This window comes from Chlamydotis macqueenii, chromosome 17 (assembly GCF_036417535.1).
Source record: "Chlamydotis macqueenii isolate bChlMac1 chromosome 17, bChlMac1.mat, whole genome shotgun sequence".
NCBI lineage: Eukaryota > Metazoa > Chordata > Aves > Otidiformes > Otididae > Chlamydotis > Chlamydotis macqueenii.
This window is the reverse complement of record NC_141572.1, coordinates 8491531-8518718: the sequence shown is the minus strand read 5'-3', so window position 1 is coordinate 8518718 and position 27188 is coordinate 8491531. Positions and strand designations below refer to the sequence as shown.

The 27188-nt window shown below is 40.9% G+C and overlaps 1 protein-coding gene across 2 annotated transcripts in view; it reads left to right on the top strand.

The window, feature by feature from the left end:
• The first annotated feature begins 2325 nt into the window (after window positions 1-2325).
• The window catches only part of ZDHHC8 (zDHHC palmitoyltransferase 8), a 113565-nt gene continuing 88702 nt past the window's right edge, over window positions 2326-27188 (top strand). For both annotated transcript variants that reach the window (XM_086761719.1, XM_086761718.1), the window contains exon 1: window positions 2326-2507. In XM_086761719.1, the coding sequence (XP_086617845.1) occupies window positions 2404-2507 (104 nt within the window). In that variant the 5' untranslated portion in view covers window positions 2326-2403. The remainder of the gene's footprint in view (window positions 2508-27188) is intronic.

Genomic DNA, 27188 nt, shown 5'->3' with positions numbered 1-27188 from the left:
CTGTCCCAGAAAGGCTTTAATCCTTAGAAAGAATGAAATTTAAGTAAATTGCAAATCACCATATATTTATCTTAAAATATACTTGTGTTTATTGCTCCCTAACTCCTGCTAGAAACTTGACAGGATGCTTCTGTTGCTCACCTAGAAAGGAACCTTGCATGTCCATGCTAAAAATGCAGATCTGACTGTCACTGAAACGGGGAGATAACTTCTCTACTACTTTTCAAGCCCTAAGAAATGCATTTGAGTAAGTCTTTTACTGTCCATTACAGGATGCTAACCAAACTTCATAAATGGTCTATAATTCTTCTTATGATAACATTTTCCAGTTTAAAATAAAAGTATCAGTGGAAAAATAATCAGGGTCCTCTTTGCAACAGAAATTCTTCACCAAGAATGTTCCTTGAGTGGGGAGTAGGAAAGGGCTTGAACTGATGGAAGTGGTAAAGTTTCTGCCTATGTCATGCAAGTGGTTCCAAACTAACTCATGACCTACGTGTGCTACCTGTGCTCCTGAAATGTATCTTCTGTCTTAGTTTTGTTGAAAAGGAATCCAGTTACGTACTTTGCGGCTGCTCAGCAATATCCATCAAACCGTGGTAAGTGACCATGATCGAGAGATTTGCTTCCAACATACACTTTTGATCCCACATCCCACTTAATATGCTAGTGTAGATGGCGGCTGAAGGCTTTCAGATTAGTTTGCAGAGTTTGGTTCTGTGTAAGGTTGTTGACCTTTTGATTACTTACAAGGATTTTAAGAATAATTTATTTCAATAAGGCAGCATGACAAGGAGTAGCAGAGCATAGGAAACATTCAGTGTCCCCCCCAAGCATTAAAAGATAAGTACTTGTTGTCCCTCCCTTTCCTCAAAAACCTAAGTCTGGCATTTTAAGTTGCTTTTTGGCTTTAGTTCCTTTTGGATAAAACCTGACATTTTAGAAGTTGTTCTCACAGGGCTAGAGAATACCTTTTTTTTTTTTTTTTTTTTTTTTTTTTTTGAGTGGGCAGTTGTTAGTAAAAGCTGAGGTTTCACATAACCATATGTCTTCAGGCTGGAACTTGCTGGAATTGCTTGTATTAAAGCTGATGCTTGCAATTTCATTGGAAACTGCAAAGCTGAGGACCCTTACTTGCTCTGTGTGTTGGATTTTACTTGTTCTGTTCTTAATACCTCTAGAACTGTGAAGCTCACCTAGTCGCTTAAAAAGGGAAATGATAATGTTTTTACAGAACAGAACTGGAATATATGCATTCTAGGGCAAACTTACTTTTAAGAACACCCAACAGAAGCTGCAAAAGTGTCTTGTTTATCCCATGCAGTGGTTACTTTATCTGCACGTTGGCAGCTGCAAATGGGGGATTAGCTAAGGAAGAAAAGCAGGAGCGAGGCAGCAAGTTGCAGCTCCTGGTCTTGATTTCTAAACTTCCAGTGGCCTTGAACCTTCTTCCCATCCGAGGGTTTACTTCTGACTGAGGAGACCTTCTGGGTGGTGCCCTCTGAACGTGGACAGAGGAGCCATTCACAGCATGCTCCTTGGAAAGCTGGTTTGAACTTTCTGATGTTCCCTTAAATTACCTCTTATTTCTGCCTCCTGATGCTAACGGATAGATTGAAAAAGCACAGAGTATAGTTTAATTTGAGTTGTGTTTGCACTGAGTTACTCAGAATTAGTTAAATCTGGCAGAGTGCAGCAGTTTGCTGAATACTGTGACTCTGGGTTTAGCCAAATAAGATCTAGGGTTTTATTCACTGAGCCGGCAAGGCTCAATTTGTCTCCCGCTGGACTAGTTCCGAATTCTCGGCAGGCCCTGGTCCTGCAATATGCTTCCCCGCCAAAACCCCCTCCTCCGCGCAGAGCCCTGCCGAGCTCCGCCGGGTGCTGCGGCAGTGCAGCCGAACCCAGGTATTTTGCAACCCAGCTCTAGAGTGAACTGTTCCAATAGCTGTCGTGTCCCACAGAGATCCTGCAGAGCCCAATAAATTGCCTTTTTTTGGTGGTTGCTCTTCTAAGAGGGAGAGAACTGGATCCATTCTGTCCGCAGGGGCTGCTGCGGAAGGGCCGCCTCCCGCGGCTCCGAGCGGCGGGGTTGGGGCTGCCCCGGGAGCCGCCCCGCTCCGCTCCCCGCCCGGCCGTGCCGCAGCTCCGGGGGACTCCGCGGGGCCGCGCTAGCTGCGCGCCCCGGCTTCCCCGCCGCGCTACCTTAAGGGGCTGGTTGACATCAGGCGGGTGGGCCGGGCGGGGTGGGTGGGATTTCCTGTGCTGGAGGTCAGCTGCTCCCGGCCCTCGCCCGGCCCTCCCTGCCGCCCGGCTCCCGCTCTCCCCGCGCCGGAGGGTCCCCGCGTCCTCCCGGCTCCCTCCTCTCGGGTCGGATTTACCTAGTGATGTGTAAACTACAGGATGCCCAGCAGCACCGGAAAGAGGTTTAAACCTACTAAATACATCCCTGTCTCCACAGCAGCTGCCTTATTAGTGGGTTCGACTACTTTATTTTTTGTTTTCACGTAAGTACCGCGCTGGCGGAGGGGGGGGTCCGCGCGGGGGGAGGCGGCTGGGCTTGACAACTCGTCCAGGCCCCGCCGCTGCTGGTCCCGCTCCCTGCCTGCCTCCTGCCATCCCTTCCCGGCTTTGGTTTGCAGAGCCTTTTTAGCTCTCCGTATCGTAAGATGTGTCTGACAGTCAGATCCACCATTTCATGGCACGCAAAGCCGATCAGACTCCTGCAGCTGCCGGCTCTGTGCATCAGAGATGCCAGTTCCCCGCAGCCCCGCTCTGTGCGGGCAGGGCTGGTGTAAAGGCAGAGAAACGCATCTCCAGCCACGGCCGCCCGGCTGCCCGCAGGCGTGAATCCAGCCGGTGCTTTATCCGGCCCAAGTCTCTTCTGCTTCAGGAGGGAGAGCTGGCCTTTTCCATTAATCTCCTCTGTGTTTCGGGGTTTAGTCGGCAGAGCCTTTTGAAGTGGAAGGAATCCTATGCTAAACATTACCGATTCTACATATTTTTATGTAACTAGCTCTAAAAGCCTGAGGATCTAACGAACAAATTTAGATCTGCTTGAAGGAGGGAAGGGGAAACTTTTTTCCCCCTCATTCCGTTCTCCCGTAAAAGCAAAATCGAGCTCTGGCGGTCAGCTTGCGGATCTCCTGTAGTTATATTAATATGTGAGTGGTGTAGCGCTTCGGCTTTCTGTTTCCTCTCCCTTCATATAAACTTGAGTTATGTGGATTGCTAACCCTTCCTATGCTGGGGTAGTGGCAGCCTCCCTGCAGAGGCGTTGTTGGTATTTCGGGAGAGATGCTACAAAATCGTGCTCTGAAATGAGCTTTGACTAAGCTGCTTTTTGGGAAGGTGGAAAGATTGCTAGTGGATATTAAGATTTATTGTTTCATTTATTTTGAGGCTCTGTTTTGCTTGTTTCGCCATTGCGAATTTTTAGCTCTGCTAAGGGAAGCTGTTAGAAGCAGAAGGCTGTATAACAGTGGGAGTATGTGTCTATGTCTTTATCCTTCTTGGTTTGTCTGTGATATGATTCTTGATGCTTCAAAATGCTCGTTACTTGTACAGTAATCTTAATGTAGGATTTCAGAATAAAATGCAAATGTTGTTTTGTCTAACAGGTTCTTAAATCGGAACAGGTTTTGACACTGAGTTATGCTCTTGACTTAATGTGACTTGATTTCTCGTTGGTTGTTCTTAATGCATTTGATACGAAGTACTGGTAAATCCTCTCAGGATGTTATACTGTTTCAGCCCCAGGAACTGGTACAAGTATAAGCCTATCATTCATCATTTGGGCATCTAATTATGGTTTGGCGCTTGTGGGCAAACACAAGACAGAAGTTGGTTTCTGTGGTGAACTTGGTTGACACTGCTGATGTGAATATTTTTTAAATGGTTTCATAGTAAAAAAAAAAAAAGGGTCTTAATGCTGGCATTTGTTTTTCCTGCATCTTGAGAAATGAATGTATGCTAAGGTTGTTTTGGAAGCTGTATGTTTGTCTTCACGTGATACTTCCAATGTAGACCTGCGAATTGCTTAGTGATGTAAGACTTTCCTGGTAACACAGTTGTTGTTGAAACATCCTTTTGGCAGCAGGACATCAGCCGAGATGTTAGTTTTAGAACTTGTTACTGTATGGAAGAAGCAATTGGTTTTAGTCTATTCCTGAATCTCAAACTTAACTCTGCTCCCTCTGTTATCAGTGAATAATTACATGCAAAATCAAGTATTTTTAGGATCTCTCCATATTGAAACTTGGCCTGTGCATCGTAAAGTGTTAGTAAATTTTTTGAGGACTGTCCCAGACATACGTTCTCTGCTGCTGCCAAGTCTTGTGTGTAATAAAAGTAACACATAATTGAGCAACTGTTGTCAGGCAGTATCTGAAGTCCTGCCCATTCAAAAATACCCAGATAAATTTGTATAGAATTGCTGTTGTTTTTTATCCTGAGCAGTTTTAATAAAACCTATCTTTGTCTTGGAATCAAAGCAAGTAGTATGTATGAGATTAGTGTCTTTTGTGTGGTGGTGGGTTCGTTTCCCCTTTCATGAACATCTCCATTTTTTATCTTTTTCCACAGGCAGTGTTTTGTGTCCTGAAGCTCTTCTTGTTGTGATATGTTATTCAAGGATGAGATAGACCTGAATTTTCAGAGCTGTTGATTTCCACAACTCTTTTGACGTTAGGTAGATCCCTAATATGCAGTAGTTGAGACACTGGCCTAACATTGGTTTAAGCAGTCTTACTGATACAATCCATGCTTGCTTCTCATAGCACAAGAAGTTTATCAGATGAAGATTTGCATGTGTGTTTATTAATTCCTCATTTGTGTTGTTAAGCTGTAAGGCTGCTATGTCTGTTAATGACTTAATCTGTGCATATATACATGAAACTGATGATGGATGGGACTCAGGTATCAAATTTTGGGTGCAGATCGGCTCAGTGGGATATTGGGGATGTGAGCAACTTCAGTCTAGTGGAACCAAATAATGGAGGTTAACATGTGGAAAAATTGAATAACAACTTTTTTTTTTTTTTTTTAAACACTTACTGAATAGCAAAAAGAATCATTTTAGGGCACTGCAAACATTTCTGAGTAACTTGTATGAAAAACAGAGGCTCTGACTCGGCTTTTTCCCTAGTTTGTGGGCTCAAGCCACATGTTATGAGTGTCTTCTGCTAGATGAAAAAGCTCTTTGAACTCGAAGGCCAGGGTTAGCTTTTCAGCAATGTAGTCTTTATTTTTAGCTTTTGTCCAAACACCTTTGCTAAACAGCAGCACATGAAGAGCACTTGAAATACATAGTATCCGCTATTAGTTCATGGTGGTGTTGATCAATGGTACTCTTATACTTCAATTTGGGAAAATTCCATTATAGATTCTCCTTTATTCTTTTTCCTCAGCTAACTATTTAGGATTCACTGTATTGCTGTTATATTCCTTCTGGTTTTATGAGGGGGAACTAAACTATTTAGCTATCAACATTACTGCCTGGAAAGGCAACTAAATGTTGCAGTTGTATTATTGCAGGCTTTTAGCTCTCCGTGTGTGTTCCTTTAATAATAAATACAAGCGTGTGAGTAGGTGGTCTAATTTGTCACAGTGGGAGAGTAAACAAGCATTAACTCTAAGCATTATGAAGGAATGTATCAGTAATGTTCTATATAATGATTAGGTTAACTTACTTATATGAACAAATTAAATGGCCTAATGAAGGAAAAAGCAATTCTTCTTAATATTGCAAGAATTCAGAGTGATTCAGTTGTAGCAGACCTGAACTTATTTCTGCCAAAACCTTTTTTCTTCATATTTCTCATAAGGTTTTTTGTTAGAGATAACAATTTAACCTATTTCAGTGAAGTCTGGGCTCTTATGCCTTGGACTGCTGAGTCTGTGATGTAAACCTTGGTGTGTTCATTCCAAGAACCAGAGTTTTGAGAACTTCTCACCTTATTTTAGGTTGCACACCTTCAGTGTTCGTAGAGAATGCAGCTTAATTGTCAGTAAGCATAATGTTGTAAAGCGTAATAGTTAATTGGGTGACATTACGGTTGGAATCAATTACCTTAAAAGTCTTTTCCAACCTAAATGATTCTATGATTATTCTGGAGGTAATAGTTCTCTTCACCTGTTTAAATTGTGCTACTTACTGTAGTTTTCAGTGTTAACAACCTCTGAGTTAGTTCAGTAGCTGCAGTGCTGCATCTATAGATTACACAAGCTAAAAGCATAAGGCTTTAAGGAAAAACTGTGGCTGATTTTAGTGAGGAGAGAAAATGCTCTTCATTCTCTCACTGAATATTGTAGACTAGAAATTTCAGATAAAATACCCATTTTCAGACTGTGTTTTCTGCAGCATGAAGTCTTTGAAGTACGGCACAAACACATAATTCATAGCAGAGTTTCAGGTGACACTACTTCTTTGATATAATGGTATTAAGGCTGCTGTATATTGTTCCCTTAAATGGGATAATAAAATGGGTTATTTTCTGGGTGAAGTGAAAGCACAAATAAGGTGAAAACTCATTCAGCCAATACTGAAAATGAGACTTCAGCTTTGTTCTTATAAGTCATAATGGGAGATAATCATAGGTATACGCCACAGACACAGGCAATTGGAACTCTAATGCAGTCTGTGACACAGGGGAATTTAATATAAATAACCCTTAGGAAACAACAGAGGAGTGATAAATTGGTGTAAAAGAGCAACTGAAGTTAAAGTCACAGTAGAGATGGAAAGAAAATAGAGAAATAGCCTGTAGCTTTGCTGTTCAGATGGTGGGAGGAGTATCAGGGAAGAATGGCTGGTAAGCAGTTCCCAGTAGCAGAACGGGTGGATTTACCTTAGCAAGAAGGAAAGCCCGGCTTCATTCATGAATGTTTACTTCTTTTTTTTTTTTTTTTTTTTGTAATCTCCCCACGTTTGTATATCATATCACTGTAATTCATGAACTAGAAAGACTCAGCATTTCTGCAATGGCTTAAACATACAAGTTACCTGTATATTAAATCAGATACACTTATACTATGATAAATGCACTTCTTAAGATTTAAGAACACCTCCTTCTTCCCAATTATATGACCCTACACTGGATTAGCTCTAAAATAAGTATATAATAGCATTTTAAAGTTCAAAAATACAGTAACCATTCTGAAGGGTAGTTAATGGAAGTATAATTATATGTGTACCTAAAATTCTTGAACTGTCTATTAGATCTCATCCTCCCATGGCTTGTAAGTGTTCATAGATCAAAAGAGGGGAAAGCATCATCTGCTTTTTTGACTTGGGTTTGTTTAGTCACTAGCAAAGCTCAAACTAATAAAAGATCATCTTTGCTTTAGTTAATTTGATTTGTATCCACAGATGTTTTATTTACCTAAAATATTTTAAGGACTTCAGTGAACTCCAGTTCCAGATGTTCAGATGTTCACTCCTGCCAGTTCAGTGTTCTGATTTCAGTTACAGCAAATGATAAAATATGATTTAAAATGTATATTACAGATGTTATAGAGCTTCATCTGTAACATAGGTGGATTTTATACCAGCCTAGAGGAAATAGAACTGGATGCTGATAAGTAGATGCACAAAAAAGAAAATAAAGATAAAATTGTAGCTCAGATTGTTTAATCTTGAGATGCTGCTGGACAGCATAAATTCTGCCTTGGAGGGTGATCTCACATCCCTCTTATGGTTTGGCTTCTGCCTAATAACTTGCTGTTTGTGGATCCGGGTGTCACACTGGGGATAGTTGTTTGTGACGTATGATGCTAGAATCTGAAGATTTACTGTGGTGTGTATGAAAGCACGTGGAAATACTACCACTCTGCTCATCCACTTCCCCCTCATACTGCCTGAACGGTTATACCGATATCCTTGTGATTCTGGAACCTCTGCAACACAAAGCTCATCTTCTTTGTCTGTTTCCACCCATTCTAGGGGTTCACTTGGTACTGGCAATGCTAACTGTGAAAAAGAACAAATTCCTCCTTCTTGAACTTTCTTTCCAAACCATACTTCGCCACTTCACTATTAACGTATTTCTGATTTGTAAAACTTTTTTTTTTCTTTTCACATGTCAAATTAAGAAATTGCTGGAACTGACAGGAGGCAGCTTCACAAAGTATACATTCACCGACAACCATGCAGACACTGTATAGAGGAAAACGAGTGCAAAAAAGTATGTATCAGTTTAATCAGGTGAATTTCAAAACTGATGTCAGAAACAAACACTGATTTCAAGTAGTACAGCTTAGCCTCCTGAGATATGTTACCATTTTCCATCTTAAATGCATCTTTAATGGCAGGTTGTCCCTGTCCACTCTACTTGCAATTCTGAAAAGGTAAGGCTTGCCATATTGACCTGAGTTATCTCAGTTTTCATGTCTGTCAGCTTCTGAAAAATATTTATTCTTGTTATGACAATGAAATGTCCTTTTAAGCTGTGACAATTTCATCTTGGTATATAGTTTTTGTAAAGAGAATCCAGAAAAACTTGTCATGCAAGATAAAAAGACAGGCAATCTCAACAGGAAAATCTATTTAACTGATGTGTGAAAAGTTTTTTTTTTGGTTTTGGGTTTTTTTTTTAATTAATTTATTTATTTTACACTGGAAGAGCTCAGTTTTACTGATTTTAAGTAGTTGATCCTATCATCTTTGCTTCCAAGGAGACCAGCAAAGTTGGCAATACAGGAAACTTCTGAAAGCTACTAAAATTCACTAATTTAGGGGGGGGGGGAAATATTTATTATCAATAGGAATATTTTTTCTTCCTGTAGTTTGGGAGAGGGAAAAGGAGAATCATATTTGTTGATGACAGTAAATAGCTAGACATCTTCAGCTGTGGGAGGCACAGCTATCTGCATGCAGCCATCACAGTGGCATTTCAGTGCTCGCTGTAGATCTAGTTTTTAAGGCAGAAGAGTTAATGCAATGAAAGTTATTTCTGTACATGGGCCATCCACAGCTGTAGTCAGTGTGTGATTTACACCAGCAGCCACCTCCTTCCTATTTTTCCTTATGAGCAGAGATTAAGGATGTATGGAAATAGGAATGAGAGTGTCTCAATTAGATCAGGGTGGGCCTCAGCCTTTGTACGTGAGTATACAAGCAATTTTTCTATTTCTGTTGAAGTTCCTTTTCAAGATGCTAATTTAAATACTGTCCATGTTTGTCCAAGTATGCCATACATGTATGCTTTTATAAATAGAAGCAATGTCTACAAAATTGTTCAAACGACATGAGAACTCAATTGGTTTGTTAGTAATGTAAACTAAGGGATAGTAGTGTTTAAAACACAAAGCTAAAATTGAGAGACAGATGCATGTGGTAACCTTGGAGGTCTGATTTTTGAGGTTCATTACCTGTGACAGTTGCTAATTATACACTTAACATTTTTGTGTAAAAAAACTTACTCTGTTACTAGGTGCTTCTTAGCTGAAATCAGCTGTAGGGCCTTGCTGCAAGGGGATCTACGTGGGACCTGTGAAAGATGACCTGGAGCAGCTGTCTGTTCTTACTTTACTTAGTGTATAAGCTACAAGGAAACTTTTCAAGGCCTACAAAGGGAAAGCCTGAGTTTTGTGTAGCTTGCACTGGAAGATGTCTGGAATACAGTAATAAGCCAATGTAGAGCATTAAATAGATCCACACTGGAGTGGGGAGAGTATCTTAAAAGCTGAATCAGTGCTACACTTGTGTAACCAGTGCAGAAGTGGAGCACTGATTTGCTGTCCTTTGATTTCAGCCAGTAGAATACAAGACTTTTCTCCGTAATCCAAGAGTAATGTTCAGTTTGGCTGCACTGTTACAGAGCTACTATTAATTGAACATTTGTCAGTGGGAGCTGCTAATGAAATTGAAGGGAAGAAGGATGGGAGGTTGAAACAATAATGCCGCAGTTTTTAATGAAAATTCTGTATTATTCTTTTGCAAAGAACACCATAGATTGGAAAACCATAGTTAGCCTAGATCCTATTTTACTGTGGGAGAGGCGATTTTGGGGATCCTTGCTTGGTGATTGCAATAATTAATTCAATTGAGTACACCACAGCATAATGTGTACTACATAAATCTTCAGCCAGTAATCTGTATCCAGCAAGAGGATTTAATTAGTCACTGATTGTTCTTCTGCAATGACTAATGCAATTTAGCTAGACTTGCTTCAAAGCTGTCCAAAGTGCCTAAAAGTCTGAGCTCTAAACCTATTGTGCAGACATTAGTGGGTACTTGACTCTTTGTTTTCCTCAGGATGGATATTATGGAATAAACTCTATAGTAACCAATTCTTAGATATTGCAGTCGTTACCACAGTTTTCTGTTTGTGAAAGTGTAAATGCAGAATTTGTGGACTCCAAATGTGAAACCCTTATGAAATATCTGTACTCTACTGCTGTGTAGAGTGTTGAGATCATCCAGTATCAAAGGACAGTGGAGCCAGGTGCAGAAAAAAGACCTCTTGAATTTTAGATCTAAACACAAAAGCAGCTGTTCCCAGTGTATATGTGCACCATTTTGTCACGTACTTTAATATTGTGTGAAGTCACATAACTAGGAAATGCTGCCCTTTGTGCAAGAGGACAAGCAGCTGTATGGAGCAAGGCAGGCTATATGAAGATGGGAATACATGAAATACAGATTTTTGTCAAGCCATATATAAAAGTATGTAATTACTTTTTGATGAAGGGCAGTGTTCATAGAGGCTGACTGCCCAGTAGTTCCCATGGAAATAAAGTTTGTGTGTCCGCTTTGAAATTACAGCTCTACAGAAACCTTGTATGCACTCAGACTAAATCAGTCACAGAATATTCTTAAATGAACAAATTATTTTTTAAGTTTGAGCCTAACAAAGCAAACTTGAAACTGCTTAAATATATAAGGGCTTTCATAAATAAAGTCGGACAAAGCCTTACTTTCCCATAGGATTCTTAAAACTAAATTGGCATTTACATTAGCTCTTTTTCATGTCTTCAGGGAAATAATCCAATGTGATATCTGTATCAACACAATTTAAATACAGTACTGGGAATAAGGAAAGCTTGGACATTTCTATAGACAAGCATAATTTAAATTTAAACTTGGTTCAATCACAGAAATGGTTCAAAATTGAAAGTTTCAGCTTAAAACTTTTCTGCCTACTCTGATCCCAGTTGGCTGGGACAGGCAGGTATTTTCTTATGGAAAAACACTTCCTCTCCTCCTTTTCAGCCAGTTCAGTTTCAAAAGTTATTTGGGATTTTTTTCATTGTATATAACCTCATGAGTGAGATCTCATTTTGTGTTTAGCTTTCTCTGAAGATTAATGTTTGCCCTAGCAATAAGGCTCTCCAGATGTGTTATGATCTAATAACGCTGAGCACCAGTGGTTAGCCCTTGTCTGCTGTCAGCAGCTTGCTGAACCACCTCCCAGCATTTGATGATGTAGTTTCTTGGCTCCAAGCGGCAGGAGCCATTAGTTGTGTAGGTAGGCGTGCTCTCCCTCCGTGGGGTTTGTGTCCTGCATTGGGCTCGGGAACTGTTTTCCAGAGACTTCCCCCTGAAGCCACACTGTTAACTTGGCGTCTCCTCCATTATCCCAAGGCACAACAGTGGAACAGGGACTTGGGCATGTCTGTATGATCATCTTCATGTAGTCAAACCTGGGACTTTGACCAGAAATTCTAGGTTCCCCCACTTCTCCCTCCCTTTCCCCCCCTGTTTTGTTTCAGATTGGGGCTCTTTCTGTTAGGAAGCTTTGAGCGTAGGCATAAGCCTTCATGGGACCCTTCCTGACTTCTGTAGGACTATGTGTGATTCCCATTTGGGAGCTGCCCAGGAGACACCTTGCTCAGTCAGAGGGCAGAGCTGTAAAAGGCACAGACCTGGGAAAATATTCAGGTGTGTGTATGTATTTTAAAATGATTTTGTGGTTAGGAATGTTATTAGGGCTGCCTAGTGCCTGGGCTTGGGTCTTAATCCTGCAAAAAGCTTTTTGTACTCTCTGGCAAGTCGCTTAATCCTTCTTCTGCATTGAGGGCAAGATTTTATCTGTTGCCGTTTCTTATACTGGTAGTTAGCTGTGGCAAAACTGTGCCACTCCGTATGTTGAAGTCTCTGTCCCTTCTGGTCTCCAGCAGCATAACTTGTGAATTGGGTCATCAGTGCTATCATCTCTGTTCCTCAAAGAGGGAAACTGAGGCAGAGAGGCACTGTACAACTGGAGTATGGGTGTTTAGGAAGTTTCGTACTTAGGTGCCAACTCCAGGCTAATGCCCTGTCATCCCAGGACTCAACGGTGATCATTCTTTCAGAGAGGGCTTCTGAAGGTACGGTTTCTTCTCCATCTTTTGTCAGTTTGGGCCATCTTCAAATGCAAAGGAATGCAATGCAGCAAGAGTATTTTGTTTGTTTAACACTTAAATCTGCATGAATGTTTGAATATGGAGATAAGTGTACTAAAGCTTCATTGTCTTTAAAAGTTTAATGGTAACATTATAGTCTTTAAAGTTTTATTTGTATGTAATTCCACAATGGATAATTCCTTTTGCCAAATATTTTTTCTTGCATTGTATTACAAAGGCTAGTGGGATAGAGCTAAACATGGATATGATTCTATGATACCTGTGGTTCGAGAACTGAAAAATTAATGATTCCTTCTCTAGCCTGCTGTGTTGGTTTTATAATTCATATCTGATAAAATAGAATACTTCTGAGCCAGCTATCATCCCTCCATTTACTGTCTAGATGTTTTTTTTTTTTTAATTCTTCCCTTTGTGGATGCTGGGGGGTTGAGTTTTGAGCCCTGCAGTGCTCCTGAAGAAGGTGGTTGCCAGATACACATTTTTCTTCACCTGTCATTTCCTTCAGACTCTTTATCCTTTGTAGTGTCTGGCCCTAGGACTTGTGTTGACTTCAAACTGCATAGCTGCTGTAGCAGACCACTGCCATGACCCTTGACTTTTAGCATAACCTGAGTGCATGGTTTACCCTTTCAGAGACACTTGACAGCAGAAGGAAGTGGGGAAGTACAGAATTTTAAAGTGTCATAAGCAACTACTTACAGCCACTCCCCATCTCAAGGAGAGACACGGGTCTGGACTGAGCACCAACCCCTTTAAACAATACATCACTCACTTCCTATACAACTTCTGAGTGGTCTCTACAGACTCTCCGGGTCTTCCTGGAGTATCTGGCTCCCTCTTGTCTGGCACTTACGTTGTGTTTTTTTGCTGTTTTCAGTCTTTCTCTGGACAGGTGACCTCCAGATCAGTCTGTTTAGGTGGATAAGGCTTTTTGCCCAATACGCACACATACGGTGATCCACTGCTTGTTTACCTCCTTCTGAAATGCCAGAGTAGAGAAAAGGGATTGAGGATTATGAGGTGTAATTCAAAATCTAATCCAATCTGTTGAACTGGGGTGGCTTTTATGGGTTGATGCAACAATTGTTCTGTATGGAAACTGTAAGTGGGTCAGTGTGTTTATTGTGACATAGACAGATTTGGTATCCTCCAGAGGCTGACCAACATTTCTATCTTCTTCCCCACTAAGAAGTTATGTATTCTTAGTCTGTGAATTTACTTTATCCAGAAAAGTAAGCAGAGTTGGATCTAGTCAACAGGGAAAGAGAGGTCTAGCAATTTGCCAGTTATGTTGTCCTCTTCTGAACACCACAGCCCTGTTTAGTGGAGGGATGCACTGGATCCTGCTTTTTTTTGTGATGAATATGCTTTATGCTTTTGTTTTCCTCTTCCAGAGTGGTGTTATTTATTTTTGTTGCTTCAACTTCTTTGGAAATGAGGAAAATCTATTTTGAGTGTAATATCCACTTGGTGTTTAAAAAGTGTCTTTTCTTGCCAGATTTCTTCTTGGTTCCCCTGGAAATACTTTTCTGTTGGGCTGCTTCTGCCATTGTGTATGTTGCGATATGTCTCCAGAACAGCATACTATGCATACATGATGGGTGGATGCCTGCATGTCTGATGAGGGATTGATTCCCTTGGGCATGCAAGTCCTGCCAACACTTCAGTTAGAAAACTGAAGGTTTTAATATACATTCTGTCTTTTAGTCCCAGTTTAGCCTGTTCTTTTGGAAGATGTTTCTTTGGAGCAAGGAATGATGTACTGTGTGGGGGTTTTTTTTAAATAAAAAAGAGTTTACACTGATATAGAGATAGTTAATTAAACAGACTGCATCTAATTCAGACTTTTCCCCTTAGTTCCCTTCTCACTCTTACTTACCATGCCCGCTTAAATAACTTGATGAAGCTGTGTAAGAATTACACAGATGGGATGAAGCCCATCTAAAGCTAGAACCTAATTCTGATCTCCTGACATGCCAATTAAATCTCACTGCAAAATGATTATTCCTAGGTATTCAAGTGACTGCATACTTGGTTTAAATCCCTTGGAGGGCTGTTGGTCCTCCTGGCTGATGGTGTTACTTCAGCTGCCTCTATCATCCTGCATGTCCTGGGCCTTATCCTTCTGAAAGAGAACTGTCTGCTGCCCAAGATCCTGTTCCATAACTAAAAGTGATCAGCTTTTCAACAGAAAAAAGTATAACATACTTCAACTTACTCTTTGAAATGACTGAATGAATCATTTTGGTTAAATCCTTAAGTGGGACAAATATTTTTCTTGAAGGAGAGAGCTAGCAGAAAGACTCCAGTCTAACAGTTAACGTCGCAAAGTGATTTAGGCTGAAAAACATCATTCAACATTGCTATACACCTGGGTTCTTTCAGCGCCATCAACAGATACGTGAACACACTCCCATCAACTTTTCCAGTGGCTGCTAGTCTTTAGATGCTTCTCTTTGCTCCTCAGTTTTCATGTTGGACTTCCTAATTTTCACAAAGTACTGAGCCTGACCTCTGAAAGTCAGTCCTCTTAAATCCGCTTCTTACATAGCGTGACAGTCTTAAAAAGGTCTTGTTTGCTCTTTGGTTTTTTGAGTTCAGAAAACAGTGAATTCAAACTAAATTATGTCTTTTAGCAGACACGTCAGACAATTTACCAGTCTGCCCTCATTTAATCAGTAGAGGACAGGATGGAAAAACAAGAGAGTATAAGATACTGCTGTTGAGAATTAATCTTGCAGTCGGCAAGGATTCCTTTCATTTTCCCCCATCTTAATGTTTAGACAAAGGAAAAGTATCTAAGGAAGAAGTTGCAGTGGTAAGGGATGTTCTGATTTCCCATGACAGTGACACAGAAGGGATTTTAGGTTTTCTCCCAAGGATATATAAAGACTTTACTATCCCTTCCCTGACTTTACCTGTGGTATTTTGAAGGCTGTTGGAGGGAAGGTACATCAAGGGAGGCCTAGATGAACTCGCTGCTGATTTTCACTCTGTGCTGTGGTAGCCTTGTCTGGGTCCATGTTCAGAAAGCAGAAACCTGTCAAAAGTCAATAGATCTACACTGCATTTCCATATTATTATTCGTATTCTTCATGCAGATCAGGTTTCTTTTTATGCTTATTTAACTATATCTTTTAAATAGCTTCCTAAAAATACAATCAATAAATGAACATAGGATGACTGCCACACTAGGCACACTTCAAATGCAGTAATGTATTTGAAATGTAAAATTCTTTATTTCAAACTAAATAAAATAAAATTAAAAAAAAAGTTAGAACCCCTAAGGGGAAAGCACTGCATGTTCAGGTCTCTTGTCTTGGCCTATTTTATTTATAAATATAAAAAACATTAAAACTATTTGTGTTCTAGAGCTCGGCTAGTCCAATGTTCTTTGTCTTCTCCCACAATGTGACGATAATCCAAAAACCATGCTTCTATGCAGATACTATGAGATTTTAGGTGCATTATATTATAAATGTGTGTCTGGAAATAAACTGCCAATCTCCACTTTTGGATGAACCTCAAAAGAAGATTCAGGCACAATAAACCAGACTTGTTTAGTGACAGTTCAGCATCACTTCACTTGCCGCGTATGATCACCCGATCAAGAACTGCCTCCTGCTGCGATGACAGTTTGCTGGAAACTCTCCACAGATTCATTGGAAGTTGGCTGAGCCCCAGCTCCACAAATTAGTGGTCAGAAGAGACTGTTTGTAGGGCACAAGTCTATCCAATTTGTAGTGTTGATTTGATTCTTTTTTTAATTAACACTTTAAAAAGTGTGTCAGCAGAGTGCCAAAAAGACAAGAAATGATCAGCTAAAACACTTTATTGCAGCATATGATGCTGTTCCATATTATCATGGGAACATGGCACTTAGATATGGCAATATTTTTTTTCTGTTGCTTTTGTTCATTTTATGGTCAACAGCAATTTAAAATACTCTAAATAGTCTTCAAAACAAAGTATGGGGTTTTGCCCTTTTTTCTTTTCTTTCCTCCTCAAATTCTTATCCTTGAATTCCCTTAAAGTCCAGTATCTTAATGAATTTAAAGCCAGCAAGTTGAGGGTTTTTTCCCCTTTTAATTTTTTTTTCCTGTAAGACTACTTTCTGTGTGTAGCTAGGTGTCTCTAGCTTAAAGAGGTGATTGGCAACAATTGTGTAAGGAAGTACAATAGTCTGTAGTCCTTTGTAGATCCTGTGAGTACAGTCGAGATTAAGAATGGTTTTTGACAAAATCATCTTTGTCCTTTTCTTGGCTTTTAAGCATCTTTTTTTTTTCTTTTTTTTTTTAACTGCTGCTTCCTCAGTGCTTTGTGTGACACTTGTCACTACTCCATCCATTCCTTCAGTATTGCATTGCAAGGGTAGTGAATATGAAAGCTTGAAAGATCAGAATTAGCGATGACAGCTGTTTTAAATGCACCCTTGCTTATGTTTCATGTTGTAATGTTTCCTACGGAGCCACCAGTTTATGGGTTCAGATTTTGGAAATATTCTGTGCAGCTAGCTGGTGCCAGGTGCTGGAGCCGTCAATATGAAGCAGGCTTGCTGTGTTAGGACGTCGCACCGCTTAGAGCCCTGCAGAGAGCAGGGTGGGCCAATTCCCGTTCATGGCTCTCCCTTCACCCTGCCCTACTGGGCTGACCTTGGTCGGCTGCCACGTGCCCACCCAGCCACTCTTGCACTCCTTGCCCTCAACAGGACAGGTGAGAAAATGAGATGAAAAAGCTCATAGGTTGCGGTGAAGACAAGGAGATCGCTTACCAATTACCATCATGGACAAAAAGACTCAGCTTGGCGAAGATTCATTTCATTTATTGCCGATTAAAATAGATTTGGATGGCGAGAAACAAAGACAATCTAAAACATCCTCTTCCCAGTCTCCCCTTTTTGTGGGCTCAGCTTCATTCCTTTATTCCCAGCTCCTCTACCTCTTCCTGCCCCCGAGTGGTGCAGAGGGATGGGGAATGAGGGGCTGTGGTCAGTCCATAGCAGTCCTCCTCTCTTGCCCCTTCCTCCTCACACGTTTGCTCCAGCATGAGCTCTCCACAGGCTGCAGTTCCTGTCAGGAGACCTGCTCCACATGGGCTCCTCTCCACCAGCCACAGTTCCTTCAGGAAATGCCCACCTGTTCCAGCACGGGGTCTGCCACAGGCGTGTGGGTACCAGCTCCAGCACAGCCCTCTCCATGGGCTGCAGGAAAACACCTGCTCCGTCATGGCTGCAGGGGAATCTCTACTCTGGTGCCTGCGGCACCTCTCCCCCTGCTCGGACCTGGGTGCTCGCAGGGCCGTTTCTCACACTTTTTTTCCTCGCTCTGTGCAGGTTTTGCCCTTTCTTAAATGCGCTTTCCCAGAGGCCCCACCAGCCTGGCTGAGGGGCTCAGCCATGCCCTGCGGTGGGGCCGCTGGAACTGGCTGCGTCCGGCGTGGGGCAGCCCCGCTCTCTCCTCACAGAGTCAGCCCTGCTGCCAGCACCTTGGTGTGTAAACCCAGCCTCTCAAAAATAAAAGATTCTGCATAGATGTTCCAGCAGTTCTGCATTTGTGTGAATCTTTACACGCAGGAAGAGACTGTGACAAAGCAATGACAGTGACAACAACAAAAAAGCTCTTTTGTCTGTCATCATCCCCAGCTGCACCACCAAGGTCAGTCAAACAAGTTGGGAGAAAAATGGATTTTGTTATTTTTTACTGCATATGAACTACTTGGTTTTTAGTAGCTCTTAATAAACACTCTTCAGGAAAATTATCTAATGTGAGAGCACAGTGATGGCTCACTCTTATTTATTAAATTCCTCAGAATTTCCATTGTGATTCTGTGAGTCATGTTAATGTGGCTTCTTCAGATGTGACTCAAGTATCCTCCATTTGCATGGCCTTCTTAATAGCTTCTCTGTCATGGTCTGGGGGTTGTTGGCGTCCAAGCTGGGAGTTTAATTCAAGTGCAAGACACAAATGTGCGTCAGTTCTCGTGTGTCTGCAAGCTGCAAGACGAGTTTGCTGGTGGAAAGGCTGCGCGGGCTGTAAACTGTGCCCCCTGTAAGGGCTGGCTGCAGGTATTACTACATAACCTCAAAAGTCAGTTGCATTCATTCTGACTGGCTGTTTAAAACCCTTATCACTCTTACTAACCTCATAGAAAACTCAATGCTTTCTTTTGGTTTTAATGCTTGTTGAATGCTGGGTTTTGGCTACAGGGGTGAAAATTTTAGAGCAAACTTTCCAGAGAGTACCCGCCTCTCCTCTGGGGGCAAGAAAAGGTTTAAAGATGTGGAGACTGCATTCACTAGCATCCATGTAGTTAGGGGACAAAATATGAAACATTTACCACAGTTTTCCAGGGATACGTTTGGGTAACTTTGGCAGCTCTGTTAGTATTGGTGAAGACAGTACACAGGAAGGGACAAGGAGGAATAATAATCTTCTGTCATGTTGTTAGAAGTGACTAGGTCAAAAGCACTGTGAAAAATGGAGTTTCCAGAGCAGAAATACTAAAACTTCAGCTTAGTTCACAGTTTTTTTTCTTTTCCTACCCTGAAGCACTCCATCATAATTGCCTTTGCTCATACTACACCTGTCAAGAGATGACACTGTTGTGCATTAAACTCGGGAGGTGTGACAGCAATGTGTTTCGCCCTGCCAGAATGGAGGTGGCATGTGTCCATCTTCTAGTACTTGCCCTGGTCTGCTAGCTTTTTTTTCTTCCTAATCTCAAGATAATGCCAAGCTGTAATATTTTATCTGTTTACTCTTTGGCTAATTGTCCTGGTAACACAGTTATAATTATTTCTGTGTTCCTTGTACAGATGTATGAGCATGTCTTCTTGGCACTGTTTTTGCCTGATGCCAAGAGATTTGGCGGGACTGCCCGGAGCCATCTGATCTGAATGCCCTGGGCAGGGTTAGGTATCAGTAGAGAAGCTTGGCTCTGAAACCTGTGGTACTCATGTAGGCACAGGCTGAACACGTAATCCTTGCTTGTGGTGAGCTCAATGTGATATCAAGAGACCAAGCACTGGACAGAGAAAGGAGTTGCCAGCTTGTTCTGAACATCAGCTTAGTGGTAATTATTCGGCTGGTTTTCAGTGCCGAAGGTATGCAGAGGTAAGTAGATGTTACCTATTGCTCCTAAGCCCCACAGGGTTTACCTTCACTCAGTAGCACATTTTTAAACCTGACTGGTGTCTATAGCCAGAGTCACCTTGTGTGCATAAATACCTACTGAAAATACCTACTTCTTCACAAACATTGTATCATTCAGGAAACTAGAGGCATTCTGTTATGGCATCCTGGATTTTTTTGGACACTTTTACTGTTTATAGCCTGGCTTCCTAAAGAAATTAGACTTTATTATGTTTGTTCATCTGTCCATTCCTTCCATTCTGAACTTTTAAAACCATTACTCATTTCTATCAAGTTCCATAAGGGCACTGAAACCTTTAAGATGACAAAAATAAATCTGGTGCCTGAGCACGGGAAAGAAACCACGGATGATTGCCCTGTGGAGGGAACAGCTTTCATGTGAACTCAATGCTTGCATCTGGACAGATCTCGAAGTTTGCCATCCTCACTGGAAAACTGCTCAGCCAGGTCTCAGGTATGATTTCCCTTGCTTGCCTGCTAGGGGAACCTGAAGGTGAACTGGAAGAAGAGTTTCTTCAGGGTTATAAGGTAATATTCTGAAGGATGATGTAGAGGAGACTTTGATATATATGTATATAGAGGCAATACACAAAGGAAAAAGTTGTAAAGAATGTGAGCAGCAATTGCTAGGGTGGGATCGGTGTTACACAAGGACGCAAGATGCATATCCATGGGAGGCATTTGTTCATCTGCTCATGAAATCTGTTGTTTCATCTTAATATAGAGAAGTTCTCAGATCACCTCCTTGTATAATTAGAAAAAACACATCGAGTGTAAACCCAATTGACTGTCCTTCCTGGGCCCCTTTAAAAATACCGGAGAACTGCTTTTAATGCCTCTGTTTATTTTGGTACGGTATCCAGACTGCTGGAAATATGTTTATAGCACAGTCTAATGAGCTGAGGCTCCTTTCTAAGATTCCAGTGCCTCATGGGTGGACAGAAAAAGCTTGATGCTCTCTAAATATGTATTTATGTCAGACTCTGGCTTGCACTAACAGTTAATGCCAAGAGAAACTGCCTATTTAATGCCACGTAAGCTAAGCCTGAGCAGCAATTGTTCCTCAGCATGTGATACAGAGTGATCCTAGTTACTGTGGCATTCGTTTACTTCTGTGGTAGTCAGATTTATCAACACCTGGTCTGTGTTGTGAATATCACCAGTTATATTAAGTCATCTGTATTTAAGCTTGATGACTTCATGGGAAACCATTTTAATTTGTTTTCTACCTGTGAAGCACAAATTCCAGGTCAACTTTGAAATCTAGTTAATGTTCTAGACACCAGAAATGCAAGTATATGAAAATAGTGTTACTTACATTGGACTGGAGTTATAACTCTGCTGTGAGTGCCTGGAGCAAATTTAAGTGAGGTGTCAGATGCTCTTTAGCATGCTGACGGGCTTTCTACCCACTTCGATGCAGTGGTTTTGATCTCTTATTCTTCACACTTCACCTTTTCCAAAAGGAAGTGCATTTTGCCTGATGCACAATAACTTCATTAACTGTAAGACAGTTTTGAAAGCTGCGCTTTCTAATAGAAATATCTTCCACAGCAGGGAGGAAGATATTGAAGCCTAAAATAAAATAGGAGTTTGTTTTGAAACACAAGAATTATGCTAAAAATTGAACAGATAATCTTGATAGTGCAAGATCGGAGTTGTTTGTGTTAAACTTGCTGCTTGAAGTCACAGTCAGTTCCCAAATGCTTTAAAAAGCCAGTTTGCAGTGTCTGCTCACCCTGCCCATCTGAATATCCCCCTGTCCCAGTTATTCACGGCTTGCAAGGAGCTGATGCTCGCTCTCCCTTTTCTCGCCAGGTTCAGACCATTGGACTTGTCAGCTCTTTTCTCCCTGAAATCGGATTATACTGAAAAGTTGGCATTCTCTTCCTTTGCTCTCCCAAATCTAAAAACCCACTGCAAAAGCTTTATTGCAATTGATAGTTTGCTGGTGGTGCAGCTAGCATAGATAAAGTGTGGATAATTGTGCTTCCGTGCATGTTGGAAGGAACCAAATGGCATTGTTCTGCAGTGTACCTCTGAAAAGCACCTGTCTTATGTTCACTTTTAAATCTCACGCAGTCAAAAAGCTGTCTTTAGTAATGAACTCTTAAGGCTGGCTGGAGAAGGGAATTGATTTGGGGTATAGAATAACTTTTCTGTCAGTGTTCTGGCCAGCCCTTCTCAGTATAAGTAGTAGTTAGATCTTTCTGAATTTCAACAGAATGTACGCATTTTAAATGATTTACAGGTTTTTGAAAACACTATTAATCGTACCGTGATAGCATTTTAATGAACTACTTTTTTGAATTACAATTGGAGCTAATACCTGTTAGAGCTGTGGCTCTTTTGTGTGCATAGGAGAATTGTTGCCAGGAATATATTGAATATTTGACGCCCAAATTGGATGTAGTGAGTCAAGTTTGCTCATTCAATAACTTGTTAGCAGAGCATAAAAATCCTACTGGAGCAAATTCATCCTTTCCTTTTGAAGAACATTCCCATTCTTTATTGAGAAGCTGAAGAATGTTTAAGCAGTTTTGGTTTTGGTGGAGGCAATGTCTTTGTGTGTGCATGCTAGCTGCCTTTAATAGACCACTGCCTGGTTGGGCTTTGATAGTGGTTAGCTGTATGGTGCAGAGGGCTTGTCTTCCTTACCGTACCTCTTGCTTCTCTTTTTACATGCTGAAATTACTTATAATTTCAGCAAGGTGCTCAGGGGACTGGCAGGGAGATTTTGCTTCCCACGAACCATGCATGAGAGACCTTTCTTTGAAGTCCTTGGGCAGCGAGAGCCTGTCCTGTTGCATCCTGTTTTGTTTCTGGGGAGGAACATGATCCAGAGTGACCAGAGACAGGTGGGCTGTGTCAGAGGTCCAAAAGAAGAGGCTAATCAAAATTCAGATCCTAGGGCTTAAACATTTTTTACACATGTGCCAAGCTGTATAAAAAGCCTGTTCTGTATTAGCTATTTTAAAACACATTAGAAAAATTACGTGACTCTCACGCATCTGTTGCTGACTTCAGTTCTTTCTCTATACAAGCATTTCTATTGATTTAAGGTAGTGCAAAGGAGCACTTGGAATTTTAGTGGAACTGATTTGTTTCTTTGTGTCATCCTGAAAGAATGATGAAGTCTTGAATAAGCAAATAATGCAAAGGACTGAAGTTGTCAGGATATTTAGTACAAAAAAAAAAGAGATTTAGTTACAATATGGGGGGGGGTTGCATACTTGGTCCGTCACTGAACAGCAAATGTGTACAGAACAAATTAATTTTTTAAAAAATATTTGGCCCATTTTCTCGCATCTGTGGTACAACGAAGAAAACTTAAGTCATAAACTGCACTGCAGTGATTACCAGTCTCACTCCTCTAGCTTTGGGAACAACTAATCTTCTTAAGTGGGTGCTAGTATGGATGGAGACCAGGGCTGGGGATTTCTGTGTTGTAATTTGCAGCTTCTTCAATCACTAGTGTGTGCTGCATGACTTGTATATTCTAGTTACAAAATTTGAAAATGCACATCCTCAAAAAGTTATGTTCCTAATAAAGAAATGCAGTTTACTTGGCTGTAAGTTTGTCTGTTCTTGTATCTGCTTTGTGGTGAAAGGGAGTAATTATTGGCCTTGATAAGCTCCTGTGCCAAGCATTCTTTTGAAAACAAACAAAAAAATATTATGGCCCATAGTTATTTTCAGCAGAGTCTTGTTTGGAAAGCAAATAGGTCCTCAAACTAAACAATTGCTCTCCATGAATTGAAAACGTAGTTTTTCTTCTCCTGTGTATATTGCCTTGTTTGCTCAGTGCTTCAGTGTTACACTAAAATCTTCAGAGCCAGGATGCTGTTGGGTTAATCAATGAAAATGGTTTCCATTGATTGCTGTGGAAAGAAAAGAACAAACTGGTTTAATTAAGACAATCCCATGTATATCTAGAAGAGTGACTATTGATCTGCATGTTTTTAATTAAAATGAAGGGCTTCAGTTTTTTTAAAACCTTGGCTTCTCTCTTGCTGGTTTGGGTAGGGCTCCACCAGTTGCCAGTGTGCTCTACAAAGCAGCTTTGTCTGGCAGGCCCTCAAACTGTGACGCCTGGGACTGGCATGCAGGCTCGGGGGAGCAGAATACACAGCTCCAGCTGGGGCTCGGAGAAGAACAATGCCATGAAGTGACACTTTAATTTTCTGCTGTTCATTCCTCCATTTGAGTAGCAAGCTTGTCTGGAAATCAGATTACTCAAGCTGTAGGAAGCCACTATTTGTTCTATGTACTACTTTTTAAATAGATACTTTCAGAGGGGGAACCCTTCCCTTTGACATTCATAACTCACGAGAAGTCTGGAAGACAGGAGCTCCAAGGTATGATTTAATGTCTCCTTTTACTGTTTTTTAGCTTCTCTGTTTATTTTGCTCTGTCAAAGTAGAGCAAATCACCTGTCCAAATTGGAGCTTTCTATGTTGACACCAAGGCTTGCGTTAGAAGTAGAACGCTGCCCAGCATTAGACTGCTGGCGTAAAAAAAAATAGTTGTAATGTAGTCCTGTTAAAAGCAAGTACTTTCAGATGCTTCTCAAGCCCCCAGTCAGTCTTTCCCATCTCTTAAACTTCCTTTCTTTGCCTCTGTGTGACAAGCTTCCAAAAGCAGGGAAATTGAACAAATACATTAGAGTGTTCTTCTAATCTTTCCTGGCCAACTTTGGATACTATGTAAATAGGAGGAAAACCATGGCAAAGCAAGACTTCAAGCAGTAAAATGGATGTTGGAGACATCCACTGAGCATGTGGAAGACAGAAGCAAGGATTAATATTACTAAAAACAGTAATGGTTATTGGACATTGTTTAATGATTGCAGAAGCTGGCTTACCCTGTGCCGCTTCTGAAAAAGGTACCATACCTTCTCCCCTGTCGTGGCCCTTTACTTTTTTTCTGCCAGCCCTAGTCTTCTATGACAAAATGGTGCTAGTTTTCATCCAGATGTTTTTCCCCAATTCAGTTTGCTATGTGACCAGTAGCAAAGAGGGTTGGACTGCTCTGGCTGCAGTTGCCACTGGTGTTGGCATAAAGTTTTTGTTAAGCTATGCCCTGAGCCTCCCTTGTGCATGAAATCACTGTTTTGTCATTTAAATGACAGGTTGTAGTGACAAGGTACCTTAGTCATAATTATCCCCAACACCTCCATTATAAGATCTTAGGTTTTAATTCTGTGAAACTAGCCATTTGGGTCAAGAACTATACTTCATGCTGAGGGATTTTGTGTGTGCTTAGGCTAAACCAGAATGATAAGAAAAATGTTTTGCCTGTTGGAAACTCCACTTTTAGGGAGAGTAAACTTTAGGGACATGAAATGGGACAACAGATTGGCTTTTGTGCTTGGCTTTTTTCTGTCCTCATTAAGATCTTCCTTAACTTGGCCAAGTTTTCAAATCTCTACTAAGAGCAGTGGGGTTTGTGTTCGGTGTCTGACTGCTGCAGTCCAGTAATCCTTCACCCTCACGGAGCACGGTCTGCTGCCCAGGGAGCTCTGCTACCCGCACCGGGAGTGCCCTGTCCCGAGGAGGCAGCTCTGCGCACTGTGAAGGAGATAATGGGGCTGGGACAGCACTTCTCATATGTGGCTCTTCACCCAGGCTTTGGATCTTGCCGCCATCAGAAATGAGAGCAGAAACATCTCCTCATGTGTTTTCTCAGTGCTCCCATGGTGGGCAATGAGGGAGCAAGGCTTGTTGGGTGGAAGACGAAGAGCCTGAAAGTCGCTGGGTAAGCTGTTTTGAGATCAACTTGTAGTGATTGCAGTCTTGGGTTTTTTTTTTGGGAGAACAATGTAATACACTTGGGACTTTTAGCTCTGAGCGCTATTGGCTTTGTGCTATGTTCGCATTGCAGCTTTCACTGACTGCAAAATGCCAGGGTCTCTGAAAAAGTCAGGTTTTTGGGGATGTACAACATTTTGGGTTCCCATCTGCAAAATCAGACTAAGATGGAGATATTATAACAACTTCTAGGGTGTTAGGATGATAAATGCTAATGTTAGCAAAACGTTCATATGAAGTTAATTATAATAGAACATCCCAGAAGGAAAACAATTCTGTATTGAGTACAGAATGTGCATAGCATGCAGCAAATATGGCCTGAGGCCACACGTTGGCTGGGTACAATGAAAAGAAATGCTGAACAGCTACCTGCTCAGCGAGCATGCTTGAAGTAGCAGCAGCCCTTTAGGGAATACAGGCAATAAAGAGATTAAATTTGGCCCTCTTGTTACATGCAAGTTACTTTAAAGATTCATAGACAGTTTTATTCCAGCAATCCAATTTTCTGAGCACTTGCCTTCGTGCCAGGGTTGTCACTTTAATCCATTTTAAAAACAGGATGACAAATACGAGCTTTCAGTGTCAAGTTGCAAAAGCAAGACTTGGACTTGGGGCTGGTTTTTCTCAGTCAACTATTAGTTTGAAGAAGGTGAGATCCAATATTGTATCTATAAAGTGGAAAACATAAAGGTTATTAAGCAATTTGGGTTGCCTTGGATTCATCTGGGTTGTTTTGGTGCATTTTTCCTCTTTATTGTTGAAGTCACCACTGCTGATCTCGGAGCGAGTAAGAGATTTTACTGCATGCAGAAGCACTAGGAAAAATGCTTGCTTCCCCAGGAATTACAATAAAGTCTATTAATCTTAGCACACAGCCTATTTTTACATAGAATTATGGATTTCAGTTTGTTGTGGTCACATTTCTGCAAGACTAACTTGGATGGTTCCATCTCTCACTTCTAAAAAAGGCAATCATATGATGTATTAAGCAGTAAGTAGTATCATAAATTTAAGTCTTATATTTTAAGAACAAAACCTTAGGCCTCTCTGCATTCTCCATGAATGTTTTAATATTTCACAAGTTTGACTCTTTTGCAATCCTTTATGGCTTTATAAATTGTAGTTTTATGGATTTGAGTTCAAAAATTGATTTTTTTTTTCTTTTATAACTTCAAATAGATTGGGTGAAAGTAATTATTATTCTTTGAAATAATTACAAGCATAGCAACTATTTGAGACAGAAATAACTAGGATTTCAAATTATTGCATGCAAAGCTATTCATCAACTAAATAAATCAGCCCCTGATGGATGGAGGGGGAAGAGTAATCACCCTGCTTTTGTGGCACAATAAAACAAGGAGGATATTGTGTCCTAGAAGTCCTACTGCACAGATTTAAGATATCTTTTTTTTTCCTCTCTCGTATTTTTAACTAAGAATTAGCAAAAAAAAAAAAAAAAAGCCAGATTGTACGTGTCTGATGCTGTGAGAGAAGAATAAATAATTTGTTGCCTAAATGTAATTCCCCATATTTTATAAACAACTGCAGGAAGGTTTTTAGAATAAGAAATGCAGTATGTGTGAGAAGGCTAAATGGGTTAAAAATTTGGTCAAATTTTGGTTTTGATCAAATTCTGAGTTTTGAAAATGACAAAGGAAGGTGCTTTCTTCCTGCAGGAATCAAATGGGGGTTGATGGCAGCAGTGGGAAGGGTGGACAGGAGCAGAATGGGAGGACATGCTGGTGGGGAAGTGGTTACTGTTCCAGTGTGGAATAGTGTAATCCAAATTTCTTTATTCTATCACAAGAAAGAGCTTGGGAAGACAAGAAATTAAATTGTTTGACATGTAGACTTCTGTAGATGCTAATGTTTGTTGGTTTGC